We start from the raw sequence: 27,984 nt of genomic DNA on the forward strand, positions 1-27,984 counted from the left end.
GGGCAACGGTCGGAGCAATCGAAACGACACCATCCTGAGTGAAGACCTGCAAGAGGGCCTCTATACCATCTTGGCACTCCCACCCGGTTAAGTTGGTCTGGGGTTCATGCGACCATCAAAATCTTCGTAAGCAACATGGGACACAACATCTCGCAACCTGTGGCATTCCAGGAGCTGAGCTCGGACCAATACCCGGTGGTGGCTGAAGAAGGCTTCTTGGCTAATAGATTTCAAGCATCCCGGCGAAACTACCATCATGTTGAATGGAATCGATTCCAAGCATTGGTATTGACACCTCCGTCGACCACGAAGTACATCCGGACACCCCCGAAGACGTTGACCGATGCCTGCGTTCCTTGGAGGAGGCGATATCCCAAGCCAGGGAGCAACACGTGCCTGTATCCAGACAGGTGAGCAATACTCTGAACCTTGATAGTCCCACTAAAAACTTAATCAGACTCCGTAACACCATGCGTAGGCAGTACCAACGTACTGAACTGCCTGCCTTCAAGACTCATTGCAACCGTCTAACAAAAATAATCCAAGCCAGGATGATGGACCTCAGAAATGAGGACTTTAGTAACAAAATGAGCTCTCTCCCAGATTGTCCAAAGCCTTTCTGGAAGCTACCCAAGCAACACACTTCCACCACAATGAGTTGCTGCAACTTGATTGTGACTGGAATAAGTTGAACACAAGTAACCACAATTGTTCAGTGACAAGTGTGTTGCTAAGGTAACCAAAATCCTTAAAAATAAGTCAAGACCCATTCCTCCACTTGTGCCGTTGAATCAACCCAATGATTCAGTTGCTCATCTGATAACCTCTGAAGAGAAGGCTTCGTCAACTCGCATAATCTCGGACTGAACATGCCTAGTCCATACGATACTGCAGTTGCGGTAAATGCAACCAACCTCCATCGAATTCCTAACAATTTTCCTGTGGAATGTGAGATTACGACTGACGAACCGTTGGTCTATACCAGATAATCTAAAAATATAAAGGCCCCAGGTTTCGACCAAATCCTGAATTTGGAACTCAAACACCTGAGTTCTAGATTCTTCAACCATCTGGCACTGATTTTTAATCAGTGCCTAAGGCTTGGCTGCATCCCCTTATGCTGGAAGTCAGCTAAAGTCATCCCCATCCGGAAACCTGGGAAAGATCCATCCTCTCCTTCAAGCTACCGACCCATCAGCCTTCTCTCGGGGTTATCCAAACTGTTCGAAAGAACAGTCTACCATCGACTTCTGGCATCTGCCGAGGAAAACAACATATTGCTCGAGGAGCAGTTTGGCTTCCGTAAAGGACGCTCGACTGTTCACCAGCTCACTCGAGTAACAAGCGTTCGACAATGTTTGGCATGATGGGTTGGTTTACAAATTGCAGCGATACGGTCTTCCAATCATCCTAGTGAAGATAATTAAAAATTACCTCTCGGACAGGACATTCAGAGTCTCTCTCAATGGCATCACATCGGATGCTTTCCACATCGGTGTGGGTGTCCCACAGGGAAGCATCCTTGGCCCCATTTTGTTCAACCTGTTCACCTCCGATATGCCGGCTCTTCCTGATGGTGGATCGTTGTCACTGTTCGCAGATGACACATCCATCATCTTTAAGGGTAGGGTCATCGGAGCTCTGACCGCCAAACTTCAGAGAGGTCTAAATGTTCAGTTAGAATACTTCAACAGCTGGAAGATCCGTATCAACGCGGCAGTGAGCCAGGTCATCATCTTTCCTCATTCCAAATCACCCAGACTTGTTCCGTCTGAGAATAACAACATCAACTTGAACGGCACAATGGTGGAATGGTCAAAAGAGGTAGTATACCTCGGCCTTACACTCGACAACAAGCTGCTTTTCAGCGAACACATTCACAAAACATAAACCAAATGTAACATTCTGATGAGATCCTTATATCCACTCATCAACAGGCGATCCACTCTGTCCCTGAAGAACAAGCTTGCTGTATATAAGCAAATAATCCTTCCTGTAAAAGAATACGCGGTGCCAATCTGGGAGAGTATCGCAAATTCCCATCACTTCAAATTACAAAGGATCCAAAACAAGTTTTTGAGAATGATCCTCACCAGTCCTCCACGAATGAGGAACTCTAAGCACCATCACCTGGCTGGTCTTCAGACGCTGGAATTACGGAGAACAGCTACCATCCAATGGTTCAGAGATTGCTGTAGGCAATCCGATCAGCTGATCATTAGGAATCTGGCACGTCAGGTTAAGCATTAGATTAAGTAGGTAGCTTATCAATATGTTTAAATGCAACCAAAACACACCCCCGAGGGGTATTCTGTAAACTAGTCCAAAACGCAAATATTAAATTAGAACAGCAATGAAACAAAGATGAAGAGTCAGGTAGGCTTATAGTTAAAATTTTAAATCAATGTACTATCATAATCAACAGAAATAAACATAATTTTACTACTACTACTCTCGCTCCAGATGATTCGCTGATCCAAACTTACTCGGAACGCTCTGACGGTAAAGCTGGGTTTAGACAGGGCAAATCAATTGATCAAGTCAGTTGAATTCAACTGACTTGAACGTGAATTGAACGTGACTTGATCAACTCCCTTGAATTGAAAAAAGTTGAACCAGGCTCAACTTTTCAAGCCAATTCAACTGAGTTGATCATTTGACTTGCCTAGTCTAAACCCAGCTTAACGGAATATGAGGATGCGCTGAAATTCCTTGTTTGTTTTTCTTAAGCTGGGTTTAGACTGGCATTGTTTACACGTTCAATTCACGTTCAAGTCAGTTGAATTCAACTGACTTGATCAATTGACTTGCCCTGTCTAAGCCCAGCTTTAGCGCACATCCTTCCAATCCGAAATACATCACCTGGAAGCTAAACCTCGAGGACAAAACGTGCTCTAGGATGCTCGGTTCAAGTAACCAATTAAGAATCTTGATCTAATACGTGACTCTGTGGGGCTGTTGCGTCTGAACGGTCGACTCACTAAGCTACCAGGATCGTATAACAGTCGTTTTCCAATGGCTCTGCCGGCTGGCCATGATTTAAGTCAAATGATTGCCAAATCAATTCATCATCAAACTCTTCATGCCGGGCCTACTCAACTGCACGCGACGATTAAGCAGCGTTTTTGGCCCGTCGAAGGACAGTCCATCGTTGCTTGATATGTTTCCGCTGCCGTCCGTACATGGCACCGTTGCCGGTTGAGCGTATCACACCAGCAAAGGCCTCCCTTAGCTCAGTCGATAAAGGCGCAGCTACAAAGCAAGACCATGCTGGAGGTGGCTGGGTTCGATTCCCGATTCGGTCTAGGAATTTTTCGGGTCGGAAAATTTCTCGACTTCCCTGGGCATAGAAGTATGATTGGACTTGCCACACAATCATATCAATGCAAAAATGGTACAGGCATCGAAAGCTCTCAACAACTGTGGAAGTGCATCTAGAACACTAAGTTGAGAGCACGCAATAAGCTAATATGCGATATGCAATAAGCTTGAAATGCGAAGAAGAAGAAGAAGAAGAAGAAGAAGAAGAAGAAGAAGAAGAAGAAGAAGAAGAAGAAGAAGAAGAAGAAGAAGAAGAAGAAGAAGAAGAAGAAGAAGAAGAAGAAGAAGAAGAACCAGCAAAGGTCTTTGATCACACGGGATTAGATTTCTGTGGGCTGTTTCTCGTTCGTCAACTCGCGGGAAGGGGCGCTTCGGTAAAAGTCTGGGTTGCAGTGTAAAGGCTGACTAAAAGTAAGTTGGTACGCACAAAAACACTTGTAATTCGATATAGTTCAAACAGTCCATTACTTTACAGTACTTTTGTTAAAACTTCAAAGTTACAGCATTAGATGGTTACATTTATCTAGTTCAAACGAAATCTCGAACCTTCCTCTTCATGAAACCCATCAGCGCCCACACAGTGGAAACGGACACGGAATCAACGCTTTCTTCCATTTTGCCCGTATTTGCTGGATGTCCTTGACTACCCCGCCGCTTCGTCGAAGTCGCTGCTCTGAAATTGCCCAGTATTTTTCGATTGGTCGAAATTCCGGGAAATTCGGAAGACTCATTAGCTTGGGTACAAAATCAATCTTGTTGGCAGCATACCACTCCAGAACCATCTTCCATGGAGTAGTGGCAGCTGACCAAATCGGGCCAAAAGATGACTTTGCCCCTATGCTTGCGGATGAACGGCAATACACGCTTTTTCAGGCATTCTTCGATGTAAACTTGGGATGTCATCGTCGAGGATGTGACGAATGGTTCCGTTTTCAGGCCACAACTATAAAACGCTTGCCAAATCATGACCTTCTTCGCGAACTTGTCGGCAAACGCGAACTTGAATCTTCCCGGCACATCCCCACGTCCAGTCGCGATGTAAAACTTTTGACCGGGAAGCTACTTAAAATAGAGTTTCATCATCGATCAAAGAGCAGCACTTGTGTTTCGTCACAACACGGTCGTACAATAGGTTCCAATTTTTTCGAAGTTCCACTGATTCCTTTCCACATTCAGAGTTTCCTTGTAGGTTTTAAGCACTTGTCAAACTGTTGTTTTTCCTATCTTCAGCACTTTCGCCAGCTTGGAACCGGACCACTCCAGATTTTCCAGGTGTTTGTGCACAATATGTTTTCGTCTTCCGAGTTCCATTTGACGTTATTTCTATACGCGATCGACTACTTTGATCAAACTTGCAACAGTTGTTTTCTATAGATATGTAGACTAACCACTGTCAAAGATTTTCTATTCCATTCCAGTTCACATTAGAGGCTTGCTAGCGGCGCGCTGTCAAAGCCGTTGTGCTGGACATCGTCGCCGGGATGCCAACTGCTGCGTGCATCATCTCGTTGAGGCGCTTTGTAAGTCGTGTCGGTCGCGTTCGCGTTATACATTGCGACAACAGCACCTAGTTCAGCGTTTCGCGAGATAAAGGAGATGCGCCAGCAACTCGTCCAGTAGCTGAAGTCAAATGAATGGGCTAACGAGTGCCTGGAAATAGGAATCCATCTCCAGTTTATTCCTTCAAGAGCACCACATTGCGTTGGCCTGTGGGAAGACGCGGTGAAGAACATTAAGCACCATCTCCTCAAGATAATTGGCTCATTACACTACCACTTTGAAGACCTTCGCACGGCAGTCGCTCAAGCGGAAGGAATCATGAATTCCCGACCTTTAACTCCGCTCTCCAATCATCCGGAAAACCTCTCCGTGCTCACTCGTGCACACTTTCTTCTGGGCGAACCAACCTTCTGGCTTCCCGAGCCAGACTATTCAAGCATTCCCATTAATCGCCTATCACACTTCCAGATGACACAGCGAGCCATCTGTGCCAACTGTGGAAACGCTGGTCTAAGGACTACATCGGCCTACTGCATCAGCGTCCAGTAAAGTGGAGGAAGATCCCTACCGACTTCAGGGTCGCTGAAATGGTTTTGGTGAAGAGTGACAAGGCTCCGTCCAGAAAATGGCCTCTCGGATACATTGTTTCCGTATATCCGAGCAAGGATGACATCGTACGAGTCGTGGACGTACGCACGCAAGCCGGAATTCGTCGTAGTGCAACAACTGAGCTCTGTCTGCTACCGATTGACAACAACAGCGAAATCGAACGGTTTACCTCAACTGACCAATGTACCTACCACATCTTTGGTCGGTTGAATGCTGTGCTTAAACGGGGGCCGTGATGTTGCGGATCTTTACTTCACGGAAATATTTACCTGATACACATACCTGGAATAGCTGTTCCATTTGTTATATTATACTTACCTTGGATATAAGCTACTTTGAATTCACTTCTTGGATTGACAGCTAACACTGAAATCACACACATAAATATTCACAAACCATTAAATGTACCTTACAGACAGAAAAACGAACGAGAATTGAAATCACGATCAGTTCCCTACAAGCTATCCAGTGATGAACATTTCTTTGTGCCATCCGAAGTTTATTCATCTCACGTTAAACGGTCAACTTGAAGATTTTCTCCACCGCCTTTTATCGGAAAGTGTCTGCCGACAACATCAATGTTATGCCTTTAAATAATTGTTTGGGATGTTTCAGGCCATCCTAACTAACCCTTGAAAATATATCTAAAGGGCGAACACGAAATTATTGCGACACATTCAACAGGGCATAACTTTTTTACCATTGGTTAAAAATCAACCAAATTTTGCACACTTTCTCATTGATGTGTATTGTGTACATGCTGTCAAACTCGAAGTCGTGTTTTTCGATTCAACGAAAATGGAGGTGAACCAACGTGAGTTGAGAGAACAAATTCTTTCCAAACACCTGGAATTTCCTGACCTGTCGCACCGGCAGTTGGGAAAAATGTTGAACATTCACCATTCAACCGTCTCCAGAGTGTTGAAGCGGTTCCAGGAGCGGTTGACGTTGGACCACGGCAAAGGAGCTGGAAGAAAACCGGAACCGGAGAACAAAAAGACGGAGGGAAAGGTGAAGCGGATGATTAAAGCAAATCCCAACGTCTCAAGCCGTGATTTGGCTAAAAAGATCGGCATGTCGCAGAGCTACGTCCAGAATGCAAAGAAGAGAGCTGGACTACATACATACAAGGTACAGAACTTCCCAAACCGCAATGAGCGGCAACAATCAACGGCTAAAACTCGGGCACGGAAGCTCTACGAGAAGATGCTGACAAAATATGGCTGCTGTGTGATGGACGACGAAACGTATATAAAAGCCGATTTTAAGCAAATTCCAGGGTTGGAGTTTTTCACCGGCAAGAGCAAGTTCGATGTGGACGACAAATTTAAGAAGAAGAAAATGTCGAAGTTCGCCTCCAAATATCTCATTTGGCAGGCCATCTGCTCTTGCGGACTGAGGGGTGAGCCTTTCGTGACAGAGGGCACAGTAAATGGCGAGATCTACAAATCTGAGTGCCTCGAGAAGCGCCTTTTGCCGTTCTTGCAGCAGCACGCGAAGCTCCGCTATTTTGGCCAGATTTGGCATCATGCCACTATTCTAAAAGTGTCCTGGAGTGGTATGAGGCCAATTATGTCCATTTTGTTCCAAAGGACATGAATCCGCCAAACTGTCCGGAGCTGCGCCCGGTGGAGCAGTACTGGGCAATAATGAAGCGGGAACTTCGGAAGAGCAAGAAGACAGTCAAAGACGAGAAGGACATGTTAAGAAAATGGAAAAAAAAACTGAGAAACTGGTATCGAATGACACTGTAAAGACTTTGATGGAGGGCATCAAGCGAAAATGCGTTCAATTTTACACTCAAGGCTCCATCGATTAACTTTTCTTTTGATTTTTGAAGTAAATATATGTATAAAACTACCCTAAAATTTTGGTTTGATTCTAAACATTATAAGAAAATTGGCATGACATTTTCGGTGTCGCAATAATTTCGTGTTCGCCCTTTAAATAACCTGAGCACTGGTCTTTCTTATAGAACAAGTCCAAACATGTTCATAAATCCAAATTCATCGTTCAGGATCCATTTTCATGGTGGAAAAATATTCGAAGACTTCTAAATCGATCAAGAAACCAAATCAACAAGATAAGCAAAGCGTTACACGATATCTTTACCACCAAAACATCTCCAGACATATTCATAAAGTCTAAGTTAGTTGGCGTACCATCAAATCGTTGGTGCAATCTTGAGAGACGTTGGACCACCAAAACTAAAGTATCGAAGGGTGAATTCGAGAAAAATTCCAAGGAAATCGAGTTCTCAGAATAGTTACAAAACTATTCTGAAACGAATCACAAGGTAAATTCCAAAGAGAATCCAACGTTTTGAAGGGAATCTTATGAGAACTCAACGGAGAATTCCAACGGATTTTGGTGCATATACTAAGGCAATACAAAGGTGAATTCTAAAGGAATGGCAAGTAAAATGCTGACGAAAATTCCTATACAACTCTGACTAGAATTCCAAGACAATTCTGAGATTATTGCAAGATGCCAAAATAATCTCTAAAGGTTATATTAAAGAGAATGATGAAGATACATTTGAGAAAATTTAGCTACCATTATTGTACCATACGAAGATAGTTGTACAGTTATTTCTAAGACTTTACTAGTCCATAGAAGATGGAATCGATATTTTGAGACTCAAATTTTTTGATGTCGAGATCGCAGTCTCAGAAATAAAATTTGAGATTCCAAATATAACAAAACATCAAGTGACTGAGACTAAGGATTGTTTAAGGACTCTCACGTGAATCATTTCGTCAAATTTCTAACAAAGATTTTGGATTCGGACAATGTTTCGAAAATCTGAATTTTTTATAGGGGTTCTAATATTGACCTATGGGTCTAAAATAGGGCCCATCGCTAAAAATGTGTTATTTATCAATTTTATCTAGATGAACGCGTCATTGGGACGGTAGTAATGGATATTTTTGTCACTATTGAAAATTTAGTCGATTGCTGAATTTATGCATGGGCCCAAATTTGGGGCATTTATATATATTTAAATATATTTTTATATATTTGAAATATTTGTTTTCTAAAATCTTCTTCTTCTTCTTAATATTTCAAGATTATTGCTTATCACGTGCGTGCTCTCAATTTAGTGTTCTAGATGCAGTTCCACAGTTACTTTTTGAGAGCTTTTTATGCCTGTACCATTTTTGCAATTGTATAATTGTGTGGTTATTACAATCATACTCTATGCCCAGGGAATTCGATTAATTTTCCAACCCGAAAATTTCCTAGACCGGACCAGAAATTGAACCCAGATACCCTCATCATTGTCTTGCATTGTAGCTGAGGCTTTACCGACTGAGCTTAGGAAGTCCCCAATAATCCTAAAATGCAATAGTCAAAAACAATGTTTCGAGACTTTTTGTTAAAAGAAAAGGACATTATATTTCAAAGCTGATTTTTTTATATTTTTTTTTTTTTTTTTATTTATTTAAACACCATTTTTGACATTTAAGCCATGCAGACTGTTTAAAGTGACTTAATTCTATTCTTAAAAACTGGTATACTTATATTAAAATCAAAAACATCACACACATCATTAAACAGTCTGCAACATCTATCGAGTGGATTGTTATAACTGTAAGCAGTACGATATCCGGGAGTCCACAGAAAGTAATAGTTGCGGAGACGGCGAGCTAACGGCGACGGTGGTGTAGTGGTAAGCGTGGGTTCAGTCCCAGTCGGCGCCGCCGGGATGTTCTGAGGCATAACATCTCTGATCACGACTTCCTTCAGATGGGAAGTAAATTTGTTGGTCCCCGGTTCATGAGTTGATGGGTCGATAGGTAGGGTCCAGGTGTGGGAGCTACCTTCCTGGCGCGTCGGTAGCATTGGTGCTCAGCACGGAAAACAAGATCGACGGAAAAAACAAACCAAAGGAAAAAAAAAAAAGAGACGGCGAGCTGGAGTATGGAAATTGATGTTCCCAAGCAAACAACTGCAGTCAATATGATTACTAATGATGTCAAATATGAACATCCTCTGGAGAAAGACTCGGCGATTTGTTAGTGTTTGCAGTCCAATAAGCGCACATCTATGCTCGTACGGAGGTAAGCTATCTGGATTTGTCCATGGCAGACGTCGTAATGCAAACTTTATAAACTGTTTCTGGATTCTCTGGATGCGCAGTAAATGAACAGCATGATATGGAGCCCAAATTTGTACTCCATATTCAAGAACACTGCGGACCATAGAGCAGTACAGCGCTTTCAGGGCGTACACGTTGTCGAATTGTGCAGTATTGCGGCGCAAAAATCTTAGCATAGAGTTGACCTTTGCAACTGTCATGGATATGTGCTTGTTAAACCGTAGCTTGCTGTTCAAGATTAGCCTAAGATCCTTAATGGCATTAACCCTTTCCAGCGGCGATTGATTCATAGAGTAATCAAAAATGATCGGAGAGTGAGAGCGGGTAAAGGTAATCACTTTGCATTTGGCAGCATTGGCTTGCATTCCATTCATCTGACACCAGGATGACAATCGTTCTATGTAAACTTGTAGTGTGCAACAATCCACGATCGATTTGATCACACGGTATAGCTTAAGATCATCCGCATATAGCAACTTACAGGAACTTAGCATATCACAAACGTCGTTAATAAACAGAACTAAAATAAGAGGTCCTAGGTGACTCCCTTGTGGAACCCCCGATGGTATATGGAATACCTCGGATCTGGAATCACGTACCTTAACGAAAGCCTTCCTGGATGATAAGTATGATTTCAACCAACAAACGATCCACGGTGGAAGACCAAGGCGGTTTAGCTTCATAATGGCTTGGTCGTGAGGGACTTTGTCAAAAGCCTTAGAGAAGTCGATGTAAACGGAGTCCACTCGCTGACGCTTCTCGATGCTACCTATAAGAGTGTTCGTGTAAGTCATCAAGTTAGAGACTGTCGAGCGCGTTTTCATGAATCCATGCTGAAACTCTGAGACTATGGGTTGAACAGCTGGATACAACTTCTCATGCAGAAGACTTTCGAGAACTTTGGCCAAGCAGTTCAGGATCGAGATAAGTCGGTAATTTTCCACTTTGTGCATGTTACCGGACTTGAAGATCGGTTTAATTGAGGTGAGCTTCCAGGCATCCGGAAAAACGCCATCCAATCGATTGAAAATAGACATAACGGGAGTGGCCAACGATGCTGCACAGTTCTTGACGAAAGACGGTGGAATGCGGTCCGGGCCTGGACCTTTCGATGGATCGACTGAGCAAAGGGCTTTGAGAATAGCGTCTTGACTGAAGGACAATGTCGTATCTTGGTAGCTGATCAATGTATTGCTGCGGTGGAGGAGTTTGATCGGGTTCGAAAACACTTCGGAAAAAGTCAGCGAAAAGGTCAGCAGAAGCGATGTCGGTGGTGAAGCTTTTACTACCGTAGGTGACGTCCACGGGAATACCAGCTGATCTTTTCCGAGAGTTGATAAAAGACCAGAACGACGATGGATTTTCCTTGAAACCCCTCTGGAGAAGGTCGACGTACTCAGAAAGCGAGCTTCCTGCAAACTATTATACTCTGCTTCTACTAGCTTCAGTTTGCTGCGGTCCGGGAACGAAAGTAACGTGTTCGAGCTTTACGCAGACGGTTACGTAGATTACGCAATTGCGGATTCCACCAAGGTTGTTGGAATTGCAAACAAGATTTTCGTGTCTTCACCGCAACAGTATCTTGGATGATTTATAGATGTTGTCGTAGAATACGGATACGGCGGCATCAATGGTCAGTATCAGTACCCAATCCAAGGCGGCAATCCTCTTGTGATTTCCTCTTCTTTGAAATACTATCAGACGGAAGATTGGTCTAAAAGAACTCATCTCTGGAAAGTACATATCAGTTTTCAAATGAGGAAATCGTACAGAACTCGATCAACAAAGATATAAGCGAATATTTAAAAGTTGCAATCGAATGCTCAGTAACTTCCTGATTTTTCCCAGTTGTTTTAGATACCCAGTTCTTCTGGTTTTCTTGGTTCAGTGGCTATTCCGCAATCGTAATTAGTCATGAACAGGGGTGAAATATCAAAAGTTTTGGTTTCATTCCATTCGATTCAATCTCTTACTTCGTGATCTTGAATGTTTCTTGAAATCCTAGATCTAGAAAAAAAAAAATTCCTGGCTCTTGATAAAACATAAATTCAGAAGATTCACAGATTGCCTTAGCCCAAGATCTCGAAATATTGCGTCAATCTCTGTTATGTTTTATGAAACATTTTAAACTGAAACAAAAATCTGGAGAGTTTTGTAGTAAAATTTTTTGTTTTCAAGTCAAACATGCTCACATTTTGCGATCTCTGGAAGTTTTACTTATTAAACTCATGATTTGGCATTCATGATGTTTGCATGTAACTTTATGGTAATTGAAAGTAGAGCTGTTGGGATTAGAAATTTTGGGATATTTCAAAAGTTACTGGAAGGTGATCAGAACCGAAGTCAGCATGGGTAACCAATTGGCTACTAAGTTGACATGAATCGGTTAAGACCAAATAAATAGTTGAGGGATTTCTTGCAGAAGAAAAACATGTTGGACTGTTTGGATATTGAATAGTGTAATAACCTGCAGAACAATCATCAAACAGAATATTACCATTGGAATTGCTTTGAGCATTGTTTTGCATTAAAATCACCAATAATGAAGAATTTAGACCTATGACGGGTAAGGTTCTGAAGGTCACCCTTGAGACAATTCTTTTGATGGCCTACGCATTGGAATTGCCAATAGGCAGCTATAAGCGTAAGTTGTCCAAATTTTGTTTCAACAGAAACTCCCAAAGTTTTAATAATTTTGATTTCAAATGAAGAAAGAATTTATGTTTGCTTCGTCTATGAACAATCATGGCAACGCCACCACAGGCTCCACCATAACGATCATTTCAATAAATGAAAAAAAATTGCAGTCATAAGACCATAAGGTCAGGTTTTTTTTCGTACTGAGTACCAATGCTATCGACGCCAGGGAGGCAGCTTGCACACCTGAACCCTACCTTTCAACCCATCAACTCATGAACCGGGGACCAACGGCTTTACTTTCCTTCCGAAGGAAGGCTTGATCAGAGATTTTGTGCCTCAGAAAATCCCGGTGGCGCCAACTGGGATTGAACCCAGGTCTTTTGGGGTGAGAGGCAATCACGTTTACTACTATACCACCGCCACCACGTGGTCTGGTTTAAGTGACATTTCAGTTATAATGGCAATATGCGCGTTATGAACTGTCAAAAAGTTAAATAGCTCGTCTTCATTATTTCTAATAGATCAAATATTCCAATTCAAAATCTTTAATGTTTTAAAATCTATTACTGATTTTCAAAGTTATGGTTATATTTTTGACAAATTTAAAACTAATTTTAATAGCATCAAACATGGAGTTAGTTCTTAGCATATCAGTTATCATGTCGTTAAATGATTTCTTTAAAAGTTCCAATAAAGGAGCACTAATGCTACCTGAGTCAAAATTATCAAAATTTCCGTTAGAATTATGTTGCCTAGAATTCTGATTTCGATGTCCACCAGTAGTCTTGTTGAACTGTTCCCACTTCTCTCGGACATGGAGCATAAGGCTAGCTTTTTTAAAGACTTATGGCTATGTAGTCGTGCGAATCACCGGTACAGGATTTCATTTTCATTTTGGTTACTTGAAATGGCTCAACTCTAAGTAATTTTTTCAATTCATCTTTGATTTGATCCAGCGATTCTCCACTGGGAAAGAAACCTTAAACAGACGTTCAGTTTTGGTTTCGTAAAAAAAATTGTTTTGCTTCTAAACAAGACACTTGAGAAGTCATCTGGATCCGTTGCAGGTTTCAGCGTTCGTCCCGACAGCCAATCTGAAGTGAAAAATTGATTTTAACGAAGTTCAAAAGTTCCATGCGAATAGCATGGTACTGGAAGTGGTAATCGCAATAGAGGGGACTTTTTCCATCTTGGCATTAATCCGGGAATGTTTCATGAATTTTTCAAGAATGATGCATCATTCTCATTATCTGTGAGTATATCAAATTGATTGATCAAATAAATTTTATCAGAAGAGGGATCAATAGATTGTCCTTTTATTTTGCGCTTAGGCCTATTTTTTTTCCTTGATTTGTTTTGTTTTCCGTGCTGAGCACCAATGCTACTGACGCCAGGGAGGCAGCTCTCACACCTGGGCCCTACCTATCGACCCATCAATTCATGAACCGGGGACCAATGGCTTTACTTCGGCGCCAACTGAGATGGAACCCAAGCCTGCTGGGGTGAGAGGAAATCACGCTTACCACTACACCACCGGCGCCGCTTTTTGACCACTTGAAATTTATTATAATCGAAGTTCATTTCGCTTCAAGACTTTGACAAATAAAACGTTTGGCTTCTAACTTAATCAAAAGCATTTGAACTCCCAAGCAGTTCACAAATTGAGTCAGCTGGGCCTCAAAATTTGATTTTATTTTTCAACCTGTTTTTGTAGTTCTTAACCTCGAGTAAGCCACGAGTATTCGGTCCCGTCCTACTAACTTTAGTCAACAGCACTATTGTTAATATACATTGAAATACGGCTTCGCGAAAGGTCATTCAATTGAGCCTTGACAACAAAATGATATTTTAATGATATATAAAAAATAAAAAAAAAGTCTGGGAAGATCTTCCTTGTAAGTTTGAAGGAAATTCTAGATGGAGCCAGAAGTTAAATTAGATGAACATTCCGATAAACCTATCTGGCTACTGGATAAAAGTATTTCCCGAATTCCGGTAATTCCCGAGAAGAACCGTTACGCGATTCCCGGAAAACACAAGTTTGATATGTAGAAATATGGAAGAACCACTAGTCTTCGTCTGCCCAAGATTAGAGGCAGTGTGAAGGATAATTTGCCTTCTGTTTGCGGAGTGATCATCGACACGGAGTATGTTGTACAAGAAATACCGACAGAGATGCAGTGAACTTGTAGAGACGATCAGCGATCTAGCAACGCCGGCAAGCTCAGATGAATATTAGAATTAAACAATCAAACAAACTGCATAAATTTTGCAATATTTGCTAAAACAATAACCCATTGAGTTGCACAGTTCGGGCGATTACCCTGCTGCCAGCCCGGAGATATGATGATAAATTAGAAATCAGCTGCAAATTACAGGCCCCAACCCCGTGGGTGATTCGAGCGAGCACACCGCAGTTCGTGATCCCTTTCTGCTGCCGCACCATCAATTTAAGGGATCATAAAATTCCATCCCTTCGAAACCGGTAGTATAGTTATTAGATAGCGAGAATGCAACCAACTGACGGCTTGCGACGACGATGGTCGATGCAAGTAATGGGTCCGTGAAGGAGATGTGTTGCCATAAGCCATAATACCGAACTGAAATGTTTACTTTGCCACCTTCCATCGCGGGTTCGCGGGATTGTAAAAATAACATTAGCCACACGCCTCCCCCCGATTTCTTTTCCTCCTTCTACGTTCGATGCAGACGCTGTTTCTGTTGTAGATCGTTTTGAGACTGTGAAATTAAGCACAGGGGTTGGAGAAAATGTCGTAACTTTCAGGGGACTTCAGGTATGTGCGGTGAGTTGTTGGGTTGGGTTGTAAATCTTTCGCTAAATAATTACCGGTGACGGTGTGGATACCGAACAATTATGAGAAAATATATGGGATTTGGTTAGTAGAACTGTCGTTTGCAGGTACGGCAAACGAAATTAGAATTTTCAGCGAGCTAGCAGCAACTCTTCACTTACGTAATTGGAGAATTTACTCCGGTGATGTGGTCATTGGCCATGATGTAGCCTTATATCACTTGCGCAAATCACGTTGAAGGGAAAATTGTATATCACTCACAGTCGCAGTCGGTTGGTTGAAAAGGGTACATCATATTGAATTATTTATATCGATTTCAACTGTTCAACTGCTTGAGAAGTACCCCTTTTCTGCTTGTCAGGAGGGTGACCACTGGCACTGGCAGAAGACCTTCCCCCGATTTCAATTTCAACCACGAACCGACCGACCCAAAGGAAACTACTCTTGTCTTTGTTGGCGTGGAAAATTTATTTTAAATTCAATTGATTTTAAAATCAGTATCTCTGTGAACGATCGGTTTCTGCTGGCGAGGTTAAAATGTGGGCGTTCGTCCGAACCCCGGTCGACGGACTGGGTGTGCTACTTTTGCATGGAAACCCTTTTCCTGAAATGAAAAGTATGAAGTGGGGTTCGGCGTCCGTTTCCTCCAGCAATAGTGCAGCCTAGCAATAAAGTGAAAAGAAGGTCAGAATGAATTTCTCCCATTGCCTCTGCCAGTTGTTTGACAATGGTTGAAATCAGAAACGAAACGAAGTTGATTGATAAAGTTTTAATTGAAAATTTAAATTAGTTTACTACCCAGGCAACATTCAAGTTTTATCTAGGCTTCAAAGTACTATTCAAGTACGGATCATGGTCTACAAGACCATGATAAAACCAAAATCAGTTGGATACACTTTTAGCGAAAGTCCGATGGACAAGTTGATAGGGATGTGATGGGTGACCATTTTCCACTTGAAATCACGAGTAGCCACTAGACATTTGGAAATGGGAAGTTACATAATAGTGGAGCTTCGGTTTACGTTTAAAAAATGAGTACAAATACATCTGGCGAGAAAGTGAAAACAGAAGAGCAAGCGAATCGTGAAATGAACGCATCAGGCTGTTCAAGCTGCCTTTCAATGAGGTAGTCATTGCTATCGGCTTTGGATTACTGCGAATTTGAGGAAGTGAATTTATTATGCAAATGCTTTGTTTCCATGCAATCGTGGGGTGCTCTGTTCGTTTTTCTGTCGTTGATAGTGATGGCAGTTTGATGGTTGTTGGTAGAGGCAGTGTTGGAAAAGTTCGCGATATTTCACGAAGTTCACCAAGGGAAAAAATCGTGAGTCATAGTGATTTTTTGCGAACTTTTCCATCACTGGGTAGAGGTTTAAATTTTAATCATCAATCAGCTCTTCAAACTCTAAATATTTTAATGTCCGAACGTTTTAAACATTAATTTTTTTATAAAATGTTGTGGAATTTAATGCAAATCGACACAAAATGGCAAAAAGGGGGTTGCAAACCACCTTAATATACGGTTTGTAAACGATGTCATGAGGGTTAGCCATGGACATTTTTTTTTTCATTGGTCAAAACTACTGATTAAAAACTGTGCACCACAATGCATAGAGCAATACTCGGGCGTCCATTTAGAACACTGTGTGCTCAGATGCTGGATCATTAGGCCGAAGGTCATTACCCGAATAGCCATTAGGTTGATTGATTACTAGTCTGATCTGGCTAAATACAAAAGGCTTCGGAATGTTTGTATGAGAATGCATTTTTCGTTGTGCGATACGGGATGTAAGACCTACCACCGATTCCGAGTCCTGACCACTTTAAACTAAGGGAACCGGAGTTTCCAGTAATCAGAAGAACTCATCTTCATCTTGATACTTTTTATGCCTTGTTGATTATGACAAGACTCTGTGTGTCCACCGAGGATGATCTTGAAACAAGGAAAAATGAGTTAATTAGTCTTCATCTATGTAATTCCCAATCTTCTATTCGCTGCTCCCTAGTTTGAAGTGTTTAGACTAGGGATCTGATGCATGGTCATTATCGGAAGTTTATTAATTTATTTGATAAGGTTTAATTGAATTTACTTAACACAGCCGAGGATTCATGTTCATTGTACAATACATCTTAAAATTATAGTCAAAAGGTACAACACAATAAACACTTTATCTTCCGCTATCCAAAAAGCCTCCTCCATCAGAACGGGAGCCGCTTCCAGTGGTTTCATTGTATGACCGTATTGCCAACGGAGGGCAGAGCACTTCAATTGCAGCAATGAACGCAAAACGGGGTCATCACTAACACACTCATCACGATACGGTTACTTTCCAAAGTCGACATCGCATCGACCGAAAGAACTGCTGATGAAGAACAATGAGGAGGACCACACAATGGTTGCGGCCGAGTAAAAAGACGGTCGCTCGAACCACATCGACAGTGGCCTGCTTAGATTATGGTCGTGGTCATTACCATTATCGGTGTCATTGCTAAATTTTTTTTTTGCTAAGGAATCCAATTTTAACTGACAAAGAGGTGCACCTTTGGAGGGTGCTTTTACTCTTCGAAGCGTATAAATAGCGGGACCTTTCAATTAGAGTCAGTTCCTTGCGAGAAAGGTAAGAATGACAACTATATCAATACGACACGCACTAAACTAAGGATACGGGATACACTACAATAGATCAAATTACTGGTCGCAGTGGTGTTATGTTCCGAACAGAGTGATTGGACAAATTCATATTGCATGATTAATATGAATTTTACACACTACCTTTTATCATTCTTGACCTAATAGAAGTTACAACCAGCAGGGTATCGTAGACCAAATACCCAATGTCAATTCCAATCACTTTCGATACTTACCATATTTTGCATTTATATCACAAATGTTTAGGGAAGCTCCGAGAATGTTGGGATACTCCGATAATTTCTGAAAAAATTCAACAGGTTCATTGAAAATCAGAAAACTTCGGTAGAATTATAGAGAAAAATCAGAAAATGGGAAGGAAGTTCCAAGATTATCAGAGAAATTTTGAGCTCTTCAGGGGAGTATTGGAATTTCAGGAAAGATTGAAAATATTCAAGATATTTCAATTAGCATCAGGTAAATCGTGGGAACTTCAGGAAAGACCAAATTTATGTACTTCTGGAGAAATATAGAAAATATATATAAATTCTGGAACAATCAGAAATCTCCAGTAAAGATCAGGATCATTCAGAGTTCTTGACGGCAGTTTTCTAACACTTAAGGAATTTTTCGAGAACTTTTGGGAAGTTTTGATGTATTCAGAAAAGGTTCATTAGTAAGCGGCACCAGTGGTGTTTTGTTGGTGATGAAAAGCTGGGTTTTAAGCCCACAGATGCAAATCATCTGTTTCCGGGTAAATTTAATAAACTTGAATTTGATGAGGAAATCCCCCCGTGCTGCGGCCAGATAAAACTTTTATCGGCGAACCTGTCTAAAATCCATCTTGACAAAGATTTTGTCGTCCATGAGAAGGCATCCTTTGTACTTCGTCAGAACCCGGTCGTACAACTTCCAGGCGCGTATTCTAGTCACTGCTTCACCATCCTGTTCTATTGCTTGGAGGCACGGAATGACCGGTAGCCTGCTCGCAGACGGATCATCCGGACGGTACTACGGCTGGCACCGAATTTTTGGCCACATCCCTAGTCTTCCTCGATGACGGCACATCAATGAGACGGTATGGATTTACCGACACTGACAGAACAATCAACTACTGTGATCAAGCTGCAATCACTGTAAATTGTTAGTCCGCATCGTGCTCTCTTGTCGTGTGGATCTATTTTCTTTTTGCTGAAGGGAGTGTTACTGCTACCCAAAGCTACAAAAAACTTAAACAGCACTTCTCAGTGCTCAATATTACCTGCACTTTTTCTTTCTTGTTCAATTCTTATTCCTCTTCGATCGTATCCAAGGTAATCCTGCTTGAACATCGACTTGAAAATTTTATCTTCAAATTATTATAGTAATCTGCTTGGAAGTAGATTTGGAGAAACTTTCTCCATCTAAACGCAAAAATGGCAATCTCTTGATCCCCTTCTGATGAAGGGGAAAATTCCATTAAACACTCCTGGCTTAATGCTTAGAAGGAAAAGGTCCTCCCTATTGTGATAACCTCTTCTGATTTCCATGCTTTTCACACGGAACACTTCAGGAAATTGGTGGAAATTTCCAAAACCTCACCCAGTGTTGTAAGTGCCAAAGATGGGGCCACGGAACAAAAAATTGCTACATGTCAGCTAAATGCATGAATTGTGGTGATTCCTCTCACGCAAAGGACGACTGTCCTATGAAGGAAGATCCTAAGAAATTTGAATATTAAAATTGTGGTGAAAACCACAAACCCTATTTTTGGGAATGGAAGAAAACAAAAGCAATCCTACAATCTCGATCTAAGCGACAGGTAGGAAACACTCCATGTTCATGAACAGGTTCTTATTTCTATGCTGTTAACAACGGTCCATGAGGAACAAATTCTACATTCGTAACCTTAGGTACAAACATCACCCCTGCTTCAAATTCTTCATCTATACCTGCTGCTAACAATGTTCAGCAAGTAAAAGGAGCTACCATTGCTGCTATTTCAGCTGGTAGAAATCGAAATAAAAATTCTAGCCAACATAATTCTAACGGAAATGCTAGTAAATTAGACTGAGGTACCATTACTGCTCCTTAAATGGAATTTTTACAAAAATAATGAATTGACATGATAACTGATATGCTGAAAATCAACTCCATATTATTAATTTTGATGAGAATGTGTATCACCATACTCAACTTTCTTTCTTCTGTTTATATTTTTTTATTAGCAGTAGGAAATAAACATAATAAAAGGCACTCAATTGCTTGATACATTTCACTACCATAAGCATCTGAAAATAATCCGGTAATTAAATAAATAAATAGTAGCAGTATGAAATAATTAAATGAAATTAATGAACTTTAAATGAAAATCCTGAGTTGATTTTTAAAAGAATCCCGTGAAGAATACCAAGGTAACCAACTTCCGGAGATATTTTGAAAATAATTAGAATTATTCCAGGAGAATCAAATAACGGGCAATTCTGATTAGTAATTCAAGCAAATCTCTGATAGGATTCCCAGAAAATTCTGGGAAGAATTTAGGAGGCATTTTGATAACAGTTGTGTTCTGAAGAATTCAAGAAATTTATGGGATCATGTCCAAGGGAGTTCTGAGTAGAATTTTAAAGGAATTTCAAAGAATACATAAAAATCGCTAGAGAGAATTAAATTTAAAAGTTCCGAAATTCAGAGCAAAGTTGAAGAATAGTTCTGAAGTAAATTTACCAAAGAGTGTTCCAAGATATTTCTGCAACGTTTACCGTGAGAATTTTATGAAATTTCGCATGACAATGTTTTCGATTGATGTTGATGGAATAACTCATATTTAGATTTTCAACTCCGAAATCTAGACATTCAAGTCTGTTATCATCAATATTAGTCCAGACCCTTGCCTGTGATCTCAAAATAGTCGTAGACAATTTCAACATGATTTTGAAAGATTTCCTAGCCTTTGGTTTCGAAAAATAGCATAGGAAAAATTTCATGCTCTAGACATTTTTTCAAAGACTAGAATTTTGGAAGCTTTTTGAAACTCGGTAGTATTTCTCCAAACTTCAAGAAAGAATGATGTCACAAAATCTTGAATTCTTTTCATAGTTCCTTTAAATTGTATTTTTTCTGGACTTGATATTTGAGATCAAAAAAAATCCAAGAACAGATTAAAAAAAATCGATGTCTAAGATCATAAAATGCCATTTACGTTTCAGAAGCATATCAAATTTTCTTGGACTGTGAAACTTACATGATGATGAACATGATTCCAAGTCTCACAATTCATTTCATTTGTTTGTCTTAGAGGTCTGAGTTTTTAAGTTAAAGCATTGAATAATTGGTCCAAAATTGCTCATTTTTATACTGGAACATTGCAATTTTTTTTTTCGAAAGCGAGATTTTAAATTGTTGTTGGAATATATCTTTGGTCCCAATATTCCTTTGCAAGCCAAATATGCTCTTAAATCAATGACTACTTTAATAGATGAATCAAGAGCTGCCTCATTACCAAAATGCGAAGTTAAATTTGATTCAGTTTTAATAGACGAAGATCTTCAGCTCTTGATCCGTCTGAAAAATGTCCGTAGGAGGCAATTTCAGAACTTGCAAAATCAAATTAAAATGCAATTCTCTGCCCTGAATAATGTTTCGAAATTAGACCCGAGCTCCAAATCATTTTGGAAACTAAAAAAAAAAAAATAATAGCATATATAAGGTCATAAAATTTTGATCACAAACTCAGAAAAGGCAATTTGAGAGTGACCATAATTGCAGATTGGGTCCTACTAGTCATATTGAGAATCAAATTGCTCGGGATTATGATTCCTGGGGGACTGATTTGGACGAGGTAAGATCTATAACTAAACATTTTCATAATATGAAGCTCTGGGTGATGATGGAAGTTTCTATATCTTCATCAAACAACTTCCAACCTTGGTTTTCTGGGTAAAACTATTTAACAAGCGTTTTAATCTGATATACTTTCCTGAAAAACGGAAAAATGCAAAAGTTGTTCCAATTTTGGAACTAGATAAAACTCCTGCTGATGCGTTTAGCTACCGTCCAATAAGTTTCCTTTCATCAATAAGGATCCTTTTTTAAAAGATGATTTTGAATAGAACGATGCTTCTCATCAATTCGAACTCAATATTTACGCATGAACAGTTTGGATTTCGCCATGGGCATTCAACTTCTCATTAACTCTTAAGAGTTACAAATTTAATGCGTTCAAACAAATTTGATGGCTTTTCAACTGGAGTTGCTCTTCGAGGCATATCAAAAGCATTCGACAGTGTTCGACATGAAGATATGATGTTCCACTATATATTATGAAACAAGTTCAAAATTACTTAACTGACAGATCTCTGCAGGTAAATTATCAAAATTCCAAATCTGAACAACTACCTGTTAGAGTTGGAGATTCTCAGGGTAGCATTTAGGGCCTATTTTGTAAAACATTTTCTCTTTTGACCTCAGGGTTGCCACAAATCTTTGTTCGCTGATGACACGCCGATTTTCTCCCAACGCTTCCAAAACTTAACTTATACTTTGAAACCTAGTAGTAGTCAACAAAGTCATTATGAACGGATTTTCAATTTCTTGGCAAGTCAAGTGAAATATCTAGGATTACTACTTGACCAAAAATTAACGTTTAAAGATCACATTGAGGGCATTCAAGCCAAATGTAACAAATATATCATATGTGTGTAAATGTTAGTATTGATCCTGACAATCAAATCTGTGAAGGTTTTAAAATATTTCATCTTGGATTTTTTTTGAAAAAAAAATGTGTTTTGAAGTATACTTAGCCGTTTACAAAGGAGTATACGAATCTAAGCAAATTCAGCTGAAAATTATTCAAAAGTGGATTAAAGTTCTCAAAATACTAAGTTTCAATAATACAGTAAGGTTTCCTCTTCCGTACTGTAAGTGATCGTAACTTTGTCGTGATATCTAAATGTTCAAATTAATAAAATAATTAAGCAATGTTTAAGTCTCTAAATTTACTACAATCCAGTCATTACATTGTAAAACGAAAAAGTGAATATCAGAATTTAGTAAAAATTAAAGTTTTGTTCGTCATCGCAAACTGTTTTTCTTTATTTTGTCATTAGGGTGACCATTTCAACGTTAGGTAAGTCCAAAAAATCAATCCCGTTTTCACTACATGCTCAAACTGCTCTATCTTGCGTTTCCCAGGAGAAACCAGCGTCAGACATAATTTGCAAATTTTTATGAATATCTTTTTTTTCTGCAGTGTTTTTTTCTTATAAATATCTACACATCCACACAACTTTGACTGTCGAGTTAGGTTTGAACTTCTCGTTAACATCATTTTTCTGGATACTTGTGAACCTCAATTTTCGTAAACTGCTCTATTTTTGACGTAGGAATACGTCTGTGATTTCCATATGGGCGAACACTTTGTGAAAACCGAAAATGGAACATGTAACGAAATTATGAAAGATTTTGAATGTTAATACCTCAGCTTCCCCTGGAACAATTTCAATAATTTTATCACCAATTAATCAGAAATATTTCCACGCATCGAAAACAATGCTATCAACTGTTGATTTTTAACAAAAAACTATTGAAAAAGTGTTAAATGTCAAGCATTGTCCAAAAGCGTCAAAAGAACTGATAAATCCACCAATTATGCACATGCATATGCTATTTCCCCAACACAGTCATCAGATAATCGTTCTTCAGATCTTCGGGCGTGTGCGAATAGGGAGGATGCAGTTGCGTAACATTTTATTATTAACATCGCCATATTCAGAACCACACACCCCAAACGACCGCACAAAATGCTCTTCAGAGTTGTAATCTTGTAACCAAACTTGGGGGTGGGGTGATTTCGATCGATTCTCTTTATCGACCTTCTGTTTCGTCAATAACTTGACGGCAAACACATTCATTGATAGGTTTGTTTTTCTGGATGATAGAAGAGCTTAGAAGAAATAGTGCGAAATAGCTTAGTGAAGCCATGGTCATCAAAAGAGGAAAGCGATGAAGAGAATTGCCTATCACCCCTCTGCTTCTAAGCCCCTTACTTCAGTCGTCGTCATAACAATGAAAACAAGTTCTTGGGTTGCACTTGCTGTGCAATTCTGCTGGTCGACATTTTCGAAGGACCACAAAAAAAACATGAAATCGCACTATTTTCTAGGGATGCCTGAAAGTCAAATTATTCGATTAATGATCAATCGCAAAGATTTTTCCAGCTATTTAATTAAATATTTATCGAATTTGCAATTATTCGAGCGCACAACCGACATCCCTTCTTATTTCTACTCGTTTGATTTAGCACAGTAGAGAAAATAGATAAAATTACTAATTTATCTGAACAGCAATAGAGAAGAAGCATGACGTGAAACAGGATCATAATTTCGCCGAATAAAATGTGTTTAGCGTCTTTCTGCTTAATGCTAAGATTGACCAACTTGTTGAAAGAAGGAGTTTAACGAGAAAACTGAAAAGCAGCAGACGGTCCGAGACTCTTGCAAGTGCCCAATCATTGAACCAAAGAATATGGGATTGTCCGATCCGATTTGCTGATCCAGCTGCCTACACATCATCATCAGCTTCCAAAAGCTTTAAGCCTGTACTACCATCGGTCGTTTTCAGGGCCATCAAGATTTCCCAAAAGAGTTAAATTTCTGGACATGTCCCAACTAAAATTCATATCAAATGGTTCTTTTCAGGGCAATCATAGTTATATTAAAGAGTATAAGCAGAGAGAATCCAGCTCAAAAGCTCCTGCTGCAGTTAACAAATAACATTTATGATGTAAGACCACGTAGTCCTACGTCACCATTGCGTACAACATGGTACAACCCCATGGGGCTGTCCTTTCAAGTTTTTATATCGGTAAACGGCAATGTAATATGCGTGAGCCGTTCTCACGGTATTTTTTAGGTGGCAAACTCTCAACATTTTTACGCCCTTCCAACCTTCTCATGCCCTCGATCACATTAAGGGAAGCGTAAAAGAGAAAGAGATATCACATTCTCTCTATTTAACCTGTTTTCTAAGGCATGCAGTGGGAAGTAAATTTTTCCTGTGGTTCACAGACAATTTAAAGGTTTGCTGAAATTGAACTTACCAGGAGAACATTAAACTCCCTGGAAGGTCAGAAAACGTCCCTGAAGTTGGCAGAATTTTCTTGAAGTTTATAGAACTTCTCTGAAGATTGAAGCACATCTTCTTCAGTGTCTTGTACTAATACTCGAGTGAAGAAAAGCATCGCATTTACCGAATATATATTAACACAGGTACATTTTCACTTAGAAGCTAGGTAAAATTTAATTTAATTTCTTGTAGGACCAGGTACTCCACTGTTTACTCGTTGATGTGTCCTAGTAAGTAATTTGAAAAGCAATGTGTGTCCCTTTCCTTGATCCCTGTTGAGTAAAGTTGAATTACGTTGTTTGCTGATCAACAAGGGGCTAGGATACGCGGTTACAACCAAGCAAGACGTGGAGCAGATCACCATTTACGTAGAAACAGCGATTACCAAGACACTTCCAACATCATCACAGAGTACGGTTAGGACTATCACATCGAACATAATCAAGGACGGTCAGGAACAAGGTCGTGCCAACGAAAAAGAAATTCGGATTGTAAAGGAGCTGAAAAATTAAGCAGTATACTACGTAAAAGCAGACAAGGGAAACGCGGTCGTTATCATGGACAAGGACGATTACGACAATCAGATGACAACGAAGATTAACAACGGACCGTATAGACAGCTTCGAGTAGACCCCTTACAGAACAAAGTGAAACGCGTAGAGAAAGCACTGAAGGAGTGCAAATTGATATTAGGAGATGAAGCAGGTCGTTTACGGTACGCAATCCCATTCAACCCAGGATCAAAGTATAAGATGGATAATAACTAGGTAGGTCATGACTTTTCTTACACATTTCCTGTCAGTTGGTGAAAGGTCATTTTTGGATTCAGCTGCTGCACGGGTAAATTGAACAATCATTAGTTGCGCCGTGGGTGATTTGCCCATAACTAATATCGGCGGATTTTGACATTTCTGGCAATCCTGCCAGGAGACGAACTTGGAATCTTGGAGACCACCGATAGATAATAAAGGGCAAATCACCCACTTGCAAGGAAAATTGGAAATTTGAACGCGACCGGGACGGCCGTTCTGAGAAAACGAGTGAGGACGGATTTTCACAGGTGTGACGTCGGTCGAGCCCAGGAAAAAGAAGAAATCGGAAAAGAAACGGATTGCTCTGGTCAGGCACAGACGAGGATGCAAAAATGAAAACACTAGCTTCTCGGAAATTTGCATCCTCTATCCCCAGATTCCGGTCCAGTATCTGTGGGATTTGTTCGAGAACTGCAATGGGCACGGTGATTGGACAGCAAATCTGTTGCTAGAAGAGCAAAAGGCATACGAATTCGAGACAGCGGATAATTTGGAAGCCGGTGAGGTTGGCGGCCTACTCGCGATTGAATGTGATTGCAATGAAACAATGGTATTGCAAGTGCCTTCCGGTGATCCCTCCGGTAGTGGTGGTGGTGGAGGGGGTTACGAAATCGATCGGTCTACCGTTAATCTCATAAGCAAGCTACACGCCACTTTCAAGGATAAGCATGGCTCGGGTACCATCTCCTTAGACGAACTAACCAATGAACGAACAAAGGTTTTCATGGCTACCGAAATGGCAGAACAGTTGTATTTGTCGTTCTTGGATTCCATGTACAGCTGTAGGGGAAAAACAAGATTTTATGAAAAAAAAAAATATGCTCGATTGGCACAGCAAATGGAAGCGAAGGAAAAGTATCCCGTTTTGTTCAAAATGACCATCGAGGATTCCCCCAGCCTGAACGACATTATGGAAATGGAGTACGCCCTAACGGCGTACCGAAGAGAAATCAACGGCTGGGCTAAGCAAGCTCCGCAAGATCTGGCCTCGCATATGACTCGTCAAAAGCTAGCCGAAATGTATCCTATCATTGACGAGAAAGTCCTGGCAGAAATCCTATATGCCCACAAATTCAGCGACGCTATAACCGTCTTAAACAATTCCATCCCGGAAGAGCTGAGAAACCAAATCGCCCGCAAACGGGAAGCCCTTATGAAGCGAGCAGAAGCCGAAAAACAGAAAGCACTTCCTTCGTCCTCAACGTCGCCACCTCCAACGGTCGAGCAGGTACCGTCATCCAGCGAAGACGACATCAATCTTCACTTGAAAACGGCCGAAGAATGCCGCAATATGTCCCAGGACCACCAGGAACTGAAAAACGAATGCCACGAGAAGGCACGGAATGCCATTCAGTGGGGCATGGCCGGGGTGGCCGAGTACTATGTCCAGGTTGCCAGTCTTCATCGAACCAAAATCGATATGTACAGCAGTAAGGCCTCGAATGCCATCATGGAGGTGCACAAGCTGACGCTGAACAATGTGGACGTGTTGGATTTGCACTATCCACACTCTGAGGAAGCGCTGCAGTGTTTAGAGATTTTCCCAACAGAGCACGCCAGAAAGCTGACCCACCGGACGCAGCAGTTCAAAGAACTGTTCATCATTACAGGACGCGAGTTGTACTCGGCGGATGGCATACCGATCATCAAGCACCGGGTGAAGGCTATGCTGCGGGACCTGGGATTGAGGTAACAGAAGCGGTGGATCAAGATTCAGTAATTTATTATCATTAATTATTGTTTAAAAATACTTTTTATAACTTTTATACGAAAGGAGAGGGAAGATATGAGATGGATAATAACTAGGTAGGTCATGACTTTTCTTACACATTTCCTGTCAGTTGGTGAAAGGTCATTTTTGGATTCAGCTGCTGCACGGGTAAGTTGAACAATAATTAGCTGCGCTGTGGGTGATTTGCCCATAACTTATATCGGCGGATTTTCACACAAAGGTCTCCCCAAACCCCAAACAAACCGGGGAATGAAATGCGAGAGATCGTGTCTACAGTTGGTTCCTCCAAGTTCCAGAGTATGCCGATTCAGTTCCAGAGTAAAGCAGTTAGTAACACCCAGGAGTTCACCCAGCAACTACAATCTTGAGGAGACATCAACGAGGACGAGATTATGGTATATTTCAACGTCACAGCTCTTTTTCCCAGCGTACGGGTCTAGGAAGCGATCAACTATTTGGAGGACTGGCTATTAACACAACGAGAGGATGCAGCATGGAGAAACAAGGTTCGGATGTACCTTAAGCTGACCCGCCTACCCGCGAACTACTTCTCTTTCCGAGAGAACTTCTGCAAGCAGACGAAAGGAGCCCCACTGGGAAACCCTCTATCCCCCTTCTTGTGTGAACTTTTCATGGCTAACTTGGAGACAATCCTGAAGGAGAAAGGACTATTACCAAACCGTTGGTGGAGCTTTGTCGACGATATCTTCAGCGTAGTTAAA

At 40.7% G+C, this 27,984-nt stretch overlaps 1 protein-coding gene across 1 annotated transcript; it reads left to right on the plus strand.

Annotated features, from left to right (window-relative positions):
• The first annotated feature begins 135 nt into the window (after nt 1-135).
• Nucleotides 136-27,630, plus strand: LOC135700094 (uncharacterized). Its single transcript, XM_065220485.1, has 3 exons — nt 136-410; nt 25,801-27,219; nt 27,483-27,630. The coding sequence occupies exons 1-3, from the start codon at nt 136-138 to the stop codon at nt 27,628-27,630; spliced, it is 1,842 nt and encodes a 613-aa protein (XP_065076557.1).
• The last annotated feature ends 354 nt before the right edge of the window (nt 27,631-27,984 follow it).

Source organism: Ochlerotatus camptorhynchus, unplaced genomic scaffold, assembly GCF_037179485.1.
Source record: "Ochlerotatus camptorhynchus isolate MF236.1 unplaced genomic scaffold, CSIRO-AGI_Acam_v1.1 ptg000128l, whole genome shotgun sequence".
Taxonomy (NCBI): domain Eukaryota; kingdom Metazoa; phylum Arthropoda; class Insecta; order Diptera; family Culicidae; genus Ochlerotatus; species Ochlerotatus camptorhynchus.